At 58.3% G+C, this 8871-nt stretch overlaps 1 protein-coding gene across 1 annotated transcript in view; it reads right to left on the reverse strand.

Moving 5' to 3' along the window:
• The window catches only part of ZNF687 (zinc finger protein 687), a gene marked incomplete at its 3' end in the record, with an annotated part of 8033 nt that extends 624 nt beyond the window's left edge, over positions 1-7409 (reverse strand). The window contains exons 1-7 of the mRNA XM_009585927.1: positions 5148-7409; positions 2893-3071; positions 2144-2320; positions 1723-1885; positions 1139-1435; positions 636-748; positions 145-286 (exon numbers count right to left, since the gene is read on the reverse strand). Coding sequence (XP_009584222.1) covers positions 145-286; positions 636-748; positions 1139-1435; positions 1723-1885; positions 2144-2320; positions 2893-3071; positions 5148-7394 — 3318 coding nt within the window. The remainder of the gene's footprint in view (positions 1-144; positions 287-635; positions 749-1138; positions 1436-1722; positions 1886-2143; positions 2321-2892; positions 3072-5147) is intronic.
• Positions 7410-8871: the final 1462 nt, after the last annotated feature.

Raw genomic sequence — 8871 nt, forward strand, 5'->3', positions numbered from 1 at the left:
CTGCCGGTCCCAGGCACTGCGGGACGTGTGGAGGCAAGAGCAAACCAGGATAAGGGCTCACGGCGATGCCTTCAACCCTGCCCGAAACCTCCGCAAGGCCCCAGCCCCTTGCGAGCGCCCCGCGAGACCACAGAGACCTCGTACCTGCATGGTGCCGGTCCCTATCCGGGCGATAACGACCTCCTGGCTCTTCGTCTGGTCGGTCACCTTGATCCCGTGTCGCACCTGGATGTGTTTCTCCAGGATGAGCCGGCTGCTGAAGGTCCGTTTGCCCTCTGTGCAGTACCTGCAGGCCAGAGCAGGGAGGCAATGAAGCCATGCTCCGCAGCAGGGAGCCGAGCCCCAGGCCTGCTCCAGCCCTGGCTCCCCTGGGAAAGCTTGGCTCTGGCATCCTGCCCCCCGACTCTAACCAAAAACGTGCTCATCCCTGTTCCTCTAGAGGGTATAAAACCCCGGAGTCCTTCCCGGTACCTCCTTTCCCTCCTAATTCCAGGCCACTTGTTCAATCCCCATCATGCTTCACCCATCTGTAGCTTTATCCTCCCCACAACAGCTTGACTGAAGGAAACCGGAGTCACCCGTATTACACCAGACCCCTTTTCTCGGCCAAACCCAGAAGAAGGTGCTGTGGGTACCGGCAGGGATAGACGCGCTTGATCCCTTCGTGATTCACTCGCACGTGTCTCCGGAGGCTGGGAGCAGAGCAGAATGAACGCTCGCAGAGGTGGCATGGGAACTTCTTCACTGACTGCAAGAAACAGAGAGGCAGGTGGGTACCGCACGGGGAGCCGAGAGGCCGGAGAGCGGGGCTCCCCGCTGGCGTGGAGAAGCCAGACGTGGGAACTCAGCGCTGCCTCAGATTTCCTCTCCTCGCCCATCCCACAGCTGCACATTTGGATAACGATTATCTGGTCTTTGCTGTTCACCAGAATAGGTAACGTCCCTGCGCCCCAAAACCCCAACCCCGACCGAGTTTGTACTCGGGGGAGAAGTAATGTCCAGACTCTGGCAGAACATATTCCCGGCCCAGCACGGAACCTGGGTGTCCTGCCCCACTGCTCTGTGCCATAAACATTCCCTGTCCACATTCCCAAGGGCTCGGCAGAGCCGGAGCTGGAGCCCCCAGCCTTCTCCTCACCTTGCCGTGGTCCTTCTTCATGTGGGAGACGTATTCATCACGCTCCGGGAACCAGGAGTGGCAAACGCCGCACGTCCACCCGCTGCCCTTCGACTTGTTGACCGTCTTGCGCTGGAAGCGGCTTCGCTTGGTCTTGCGCAGCTCCGGGGAGCTGGGGGGCTCATCCTCCTCCGTGGAGGACGACGACTCCTCCGAGATCTTGGACACGGGGGTTTCGACAGGCTCCTGCTTCGGCGTGAGCAGGACGGCCGCCTTCTTTGCCAGGTCTTCCTTGGGCTTCTGGGGCTGATGAGTGTTCTGGAAAGCAAAGACAAGGGTGTTGGCAGCCGGTTGGGGCCGGGATTTTCCCCCCAGCACTGCAGCAGCCTAGAAGGAAAGCCTGCGCACCCCCAGGCTGCCCAGACAGGCTCATCTCCTCAGGCTTTGGGACCTGGGGGACAAGGGAACCAGATCTTGGGGCCTTGCTGCGTCAGTGACGAACTGACAGCCCTAATCCAGCCTCAGACGCCCCTGGTGAAGGATAGTCAGCAAATACCGATGTCAACAGGTTGTGCGAAGAGCGCCGAGCCCGGCCACAGCACTACCTTGAGGTGCTCCAGCATGGTGCGCTTCTGGGCGAAGAGCAGCGGGCAGTCCGGACACTTGAAGACACTGACCCGCTGGTTGAGCAGATGCTGGTCGAAGTGGGAGGAGAGCAGGGGCTTGTGGGTGAAGACCGTGTCGCACATTGCACACTTGTAAATCATTCTGTTGGAGGAAAAAACACCACTGTTGGCATAGCCCGGGTTTGGATCAAGAGAATCGTGGAAGAACCCCTTTGGCAAGAGGGTTGAGAGCAGCCCTGGGCGCAGTCTGACCCACGCCAAGGGATGGGAAAATAAAAAGGAGATGGATGCAGCTCCCCGTGCTGGTGCTGAGCTCTTCCCTCAATGTCCCACTCACTGAGGATGCTCCAGCTTCTCCTGGAGAGATCTGTCGGGACGTCAGCTCGTGGGGAACACTTACTTGGACTGCTGGTTGCTGAAGCCGGGGTGCTGCGTGTAGACGTGCGCGTGGGCGCTGGGGGCTGACTTGAACGCCATGGGGCAGATGGGGCACTTGTGGAACACCTCGCAGTGGGAGGTCTGGATGTGCGACTTGATGGAGTTGACCCCGCCGAAGACCACAGCACAGCTGGGACACCTGGGGAGCGGAGGAGAGCGGGAGGCAAGGGGTAGGGGACAAGCGGCACAGGGGAGCTCGTGCCGCAGAGGCTGGTGCACATCAAGTGCTAACAGCAAAGAGAAACCGGAGCACAAGGGCCCACGCCAGCTCCCTGTCCGACCACGGGACTTGGGAAGAGCCCCTGCCCCAACAGACACCAGGATCCAAACCAGTTCTGGGCTCTGGGAAAACTTCAGTTTGGAGCAACCAGTCCAGCCCATCGCTGGTGGATCCAGGGCCCAGGCAGCTCATCAGAAGGAGCAGGGAGAGACTGCGAGGGTCTGACGCTGCCAGCCATGACTGAGGTGAAACAGCGGCCAGAAGGTCCCAGGAGGAGGAAAATTCCCCTGGGGTTAAAGCGGTGAGAGCCAGAGAAGGGGTAAAGTGAGACGTTCACCCTCAGCCCCGCACCCAGCACCGGTGGGGAGAAGGAAAGTGGATTCCTGCCCCATCTGCAAAACGGAAACCCGCCATGGACTTGGGACTCTCCTCTTCGCTCCTGGGTGTCCCCCCAGGTCCCTCTGCCCCGAGCTCGGGCCGCGGTGCCCTACCTGTACCCCACTCTGCGGGAGAAGTGCAGGCAGGCCTCCTTCAGGTGGGTCTCGAAGTTCGCCAGGAGGAAATTCCCTCCACACTCAGGGCAGACGTGGGGAGGGCGGTTTTTGTGCATCCGCTGATGGGCGTTAAAGCTGCAGCGATTGGACATGATCATGGGACACGTTGTACAGACCTGGGGGGAGAAGAGCATCGAGAGGTTCAGCCTGGCACATACCCACGTGCACAAAAGAGCTTTAAAGCCTTTTCCACAGACGGACGGGCTAACAACCTGCAACACCCAAAGCAGCCCCAATCCACGTGCCGCTGGGGGAAGAGAAGCGCCGGGACTCTGCAGGGTACATTCTAGGAGATAATCTGCTTGCACCAGCTTGCTGGGTAATTGTTGAGGGCATTCCGCACGCAGACAAGATGCCTTTTCCAGGCTTTTCATCACAGATGGGTCCCAGATGCAGTGTGTGCCAAGGGTTAGCCAGGGACCAGCCACTCAGCAAGGGAGTTTTACCGAAGGGAGCAGGGGCGTATTCAAACCAGCTGCCAAAACCATTTCGAAACTACTTCCAACTCCATGCCAGGATAAGGATATGGGGATGTCGAGGGGGGAAGCTGACAAGGACTCAAGGAAACAGGACAGGGCTTCCAGTAGGAGCTGCTCTGAAAGATGTGACTACCAGAGCAAAGGTGGGCAAGGAAGGAAAGGAACAGCCCCCAGCCAGCGGAGCAAGCTGTCCTCGGGCTCCCCTCGCTGCCGGTACAGACTGGGGTCCGAAGCGCTGCCATGAGAGACCCAAGGGTGATTTTGGCAGCAAGGCAACAGGAGGGAGCGAGGGATCAGACAGGGAACAGCAAGCTAAAGACAGCCCAGGAGATGGAGCAGGGACAAGGGACGTGTCGGGAAAGGAGAAGGGATGAAAGGTGGCAGGTGAGGAAGAGGATTACAGAGGCTTACAGCTTCAGCCATCCCCATCCCCTGCTGCGCCGAGGAAAGCCTCTGGGTCTCTTTTATTTTTAAAGGAAAAAAAAGCTGTTTGTAGGCAGTGTTGGTGTAGAGAGGAGTCTGTCTGCTGGGTACAGGGACAAAGCTACTCTGGCTAGGCGACGGCTGTTAACAAGTTTTGCCCCGCCAGCAACTTCATGTTGAATTTCCAACCTGAAGCGCTCCCCGCAGACGGGCTCTCTGAGCTAGAAATATTATGCTGCCGCATTCAGAGGCAGCAGGTGCCTGTGGGGAGATAAGGACGATTTCCCCGAGCTCTCCTGTCCCTGATCTCCTCTTTGTGCCCTCTCACTGCTCCTGCTGCAGCCCCGGTGCGGACGTCCCGTCTTCAATGCATCCCAAACCCTCAATCGACACCAAGGCTAGGAGAGGGGATGGGAGTAAGAAATCCTCCCGTTAAAAGAAAGCTCTTCGGGACAATCCATATAAGTGCGTGAATCTCGGCGGTCCTGGTGACCTTCAAACAGCAAGCAGCCCTCCTCTGTAGCAGCAGGGCCGTAATATCTACATTTGAACAGCGTCCTGGCTGCAGCAGCAGCTTCGAAGTAAACAGAGTTACCAGGAAACAGCAAATTCCTTCTATGCAAAGGGGCTGAACGTCTCTGGACAAAGGGAAAGGTGAAGACATGCCACATGCCACAGGGCTCCTCTGTGGACCCTTTTCCCTCCTTGCCTTTTAAAGGTCATCCCTCGGCAGCATTAATCCTGTGTGTTTGCTGGATGCTGCCTGCCCTAACAAACCAGGATGTGTTGGCAGCAGCAGGAAGCACCCAGGATCTCAAGGTTGGCTCTCGAAGAGGTGTCGGGGGGGAAAACCACACCAACACACACCCTGGTTTCTCCAGACTCCATTTGTGCTGCAAGCTGGCGAAAGAGGAAGCAGCACCCACGGCTCTAACATGGCTCCGCGGGAACGGCTACGTCCCGCAGCGGGTGCCAGCAGGCAGGGCACCAACACTCAGGGACCCGCTCTCCCCTCCCTGCCGCACCCCGGCTCCTGCACCCCCGGGGCAGCTTTACCACCAGCTGACAACTGACAACAGCCTCCCTTCTCTCCACCCAGTGCCTCGTGGGCATGAACCAAACCCTGGCTCATGCGTTTTCCTTCCTGCATGAGTTTTACATCGGGAGGAATCGGGCGTGCACAGGCAGGCGCTGCCTGGATCACATTTGGAGAGTCCTCCACTTCTGTCCCACATCCCCAGGGCCCGTTTGTTCCAACGTCCAACTCTCGCTGCCCTCCCACCTACGTACCGTGCTGCTGGTTGTCCCCGTGGTCACTGCCTGCTGGAAATGCGCGGCCAGCCCGGCTTTGTCTTTGCATTGCTCTTTGCACTCCAGGCACCTGAAGCAGCTGTAGTTGGTCTGCTCCGAGCTGTTGCTCAGAGGCAGGATGGGGAGGTCCTGAGCCCCGTTGGCCGTGGCCAAGGCGTCCTGAGCCACGCCGGTCACCTTGCTAGCAGGGAAGGAGGTCACCGAGACCAGGGGAGTGATGTCTGGCTGTCCGATCATTTGATCCAAAGCAATTGGCCTCATGACCAAATGGGAGCACTGCATCACCAGCCCTTTGTCCTTGTGCTCCCGGGCGTGCAGGAGCAAACTGCACTTGTTGAAGAAGACGAGGCGTTTGGTGCAGTGGTTGCAGGTTACCTCGATGCGCATGCTTCGCCGGTCGTAGTGGCGAGCCAAGCTCTTCTCCAGGGCGAAGGAGTCCCCGCACTCCAGGCAGCGGTAACCGAAGGGAGGCAGGGTGAGGCTCGCGTCGGCCGGAGGATTCAGGTTGGGTTTGTACGTTGGCAAGAGGTTTTTACTGTTGAGGATCTTGTTAAAGGCTTCCACGAGGCTGGACTGGCTCCTGGAAATGACCGTGCCCGCGATGGTAGGGGAAGGCTTCTGCGGCTGCACCATCACAACTGTGGTGCCGTTGACTTTCTGGTTGGCCGTGGTGGTGATGGTGGTGGTCTGCGTCACGGTGCTGATGTTGGTCCTGGTGTCGGCTTTGGGCAGGGTCTGTGGCACCAGATTGATGATGTTCTTGGCCACGGCTTTACTCGTCTTTGCCGGCAGCACCACGGATTTTTGCTGAGCCACGCTGGCAGCGATCAGCATGGCACTGCTGGCATTCTGGATGGTGGAGACGGGCAGGACGGTCCCTTTGAGCTTGGTGCCGTTGCCAAGCTGAACACTGACGATTTTTGGCCCCTCAATGGTTTTCAAGGGGCTGGAGAGCTCCATTTTCTCCTTGGGCACCTCTAGCGCAATCCCTTCGTCTTTCTCTGCCGATGCTGAGAAGCCGGCACCCTCGAGAGAGGTCTCCTGAGAGCTGTGCTCGGCCGGCCCCTTGGTGGAGCCCGGCTCTGAATCTGATGAGACCCTGGTCACTGTCCGGGTGATGCTGCCGCAAGACGTTTTGATGGTTTTAATCCGCACTTTCAGGGGCCGCGAGGAATTGGAAGAAGGGGAATCGTTGTTGTTGTCATCTTCCTCCTCCTCTTCCTCAGCGCTGGACATACTCTGTGGACTTCCCATCGACTTCTCCAGAACTTCTTGCTCTTCCTTGAGGGTGATATTGTCCAGCTGCTTGGGAGAAGTGGGGAGTCTGGGGCTTTGTACCACCGGCGAGGAAGGCTTGAAGAACGGCTCCCGGGGGCTGGCGGGCGAGTGTTTCACTTCAGGAAGGTTGCTGGTGCTGCTGTCGAGGTTTGGGTCAGAACCGGGCCAGGACGTGATGGGAGAATCATCCGTGGAGTAGCGAACGGTGACCGATTTCAGGTGATCCAAGGGACTGTCACCCAAGGCTGCAGCCAAACCCTTTGGGCTGGCTTCGCGGCCCACCTCCTCTGAGTCAGACTCCTCTTTTTTGATGCAGGGGATGGTAGGAGGGGACCCGTTTGCACCCACTGCCTGACTTGTTTCGAAGGACTGCGGGAAAGCCGGGGGCAGGTTCTCCGTGCTCTCTCCCATGGGCTCTTTGCAGTCCAGCGACGGGGTGGGAGACGGGGAGAGAGAGGGCACGGCGAGGGATTTCTCTTTCGGCTTACATTCCCGGGGTCTGTCAATCAGGTTGGCAGCGTTGTCTTCATTGGGGTCGGGGCTAAAATGGGAGAAGATATCCAGGGGTTTGGGGCCTTTTTCCTTCACCCAACACTCCCCGTTGGAGGATGCCACAGCTTCCACAGACCTGGAGGTGGGGGACCTGGGCATCTCGGTGGCCCCAAAGCCATTCTGCAGCAAGCGGGGCCCAATGACGTGCCCATCTTTACTGCGCCCGTCCAGGGCATCGAGCTGCTCGGGGCAGACGGTGTTCTTCACGATCACGCTGACAGCGGTGATGTCTGTGTGGGGGAGGACGTGGTCAGGGGGTCCCGGCTCCCCGGGGACTTGCTTGATGTGAGCATCAGCTTCCTCATGGCCAGAATGGATGGCCTCATTCGTGTGGATGTCAGGAATATCGAAAGCTGCCAGAAGGTCATCAAAATCTGGAGTTTTCATGTCACCCATGGTGGGGAATATGGCAGAGTCTGCAACAGAGCAAGGAGAAGGAGCATTAGCACCGTGACCCGGGCATGCGGATGAAGCCGTCAGAGACACGTAGCAGAGAAACAGATGGGAACTTGCTCCTCCTGAGCCCCACGCTAAGCACAAAATCCCTGTGCCGCCTTCCCTTTGAACCCCAGCCTCGCACCCCTTGGGCAAATAGCAACACTTCTCGGCCTTTTTTTGCTTCGTTTGTTTGCATATCATTTTTTGATCCCCAGCCAGGACAGAAGAAAGTTCAGAAGGATCCCAGTGCCCTGGGAGAGACGTCTGAGACCTGGCAAGGACAGCAATGCCCCAAGGCCGGAGCAATTCCCCACGTACGTACAAGCTGAGGAAGGGCAACAGCTCCGCGGCAGAGGATCGGCGGGTTGCAATGAATCACCAGGCGGACGCGAGTTGGGAACAGAGAGCTGCAGAAAGAGCAAATGCCTCGCAAGGGGAACACGCTGTCGGGGGCACCTGATACAACGCAGGAACCGTCCTTCCCCGCCGCGGCAGCAAGGCCGTCCCAAGGCCAGCCCCACGAGGACACGGCTCACAAGGAAGGCATCCAGACTGTAACAAGACAACTCAGATAAGAGACCTCGAACACGTGGGCCATGGAGCAAAGGATGAAGAAATAGGGGAGGCTGAGGGGAAACATGACAAGTTTCAAAACATGGCTGTGGCAGAGACAAAGGGAATAATGTTCCTCCTGTCACTGCAGGCTGGGTAAGAAATCCCAGGATTAAGCTGCAGCCAGGGGATGTGGCTTAGACAGCAGGAAAGACTCTGATTTATAAGGATAACCAGGCAAAGGATCCCACTAGGCAGGAGGACGGGGGACGCCCCACATGCTGGAGAGCAGCTGGACATGTGTCTGTCCGGGGGGGAGCAGATCCGCCGGGAGGGGATGAGGGGTCTTGGGGATGGTATCAGGGTGCGCTGCCCTTAGCATAAACGGTTACTCCTAACATCAATCAGCAAAAGCAAACAAAGAAGAGAAACCTTTATCTCAGAGGCTGTGAGGGGTAAATGCAAACACCCTGCACACATGCTGGAGAGCAGCTGGACATGTGTCTGTCCGGGGGGGAGCAGATCCGCCGGGAGGGGATGAGGGGTCTTGGGGATGGTATCAGGGTGCGCTGCCCTTAGCATAAACGGTTACTCCTAACATCAATCAGCAAAAGCAAACAAAGAAGAGAAACCTTTATCTCAGAGGCTGTGAGGGGTAAATGCAAACACCCTGCAGCAGCCAAGGCCGCTGGAGCACTGACCGCCGCCTGCCGTCACCCTGCCCTCGCCCTGCCTCCCTGCTGCAGGGGCGGCACGGCGGGACACGAATCCGCTCCTCGGACAGCACAGCTTACGTGTCAGGGAAATGGCCGCAGCTTACAGCCTGGTCCAACCGCTCCGAGGAGATTCACAGCCTGTCTGGCTGTCCCTGCGGTGGGGTGGC

Source organism: Fulmarus glacialis, unplaced genomic scaffold, assembly GCF_000690835.1.
Source record: "Fulmarus glacialis isolate BGI_N327 unplaced genomic scaffold, ASM69083v1 scaffold10539, whole genome shotgun sequence".
NCBI classification, from domain to species: domain Eukaryota; kingdom Metazoa; phylum Chordata; class Aves; order Procellariiformes; family Procellariidae; genus Fulmarus; species Fulmarus glacialis.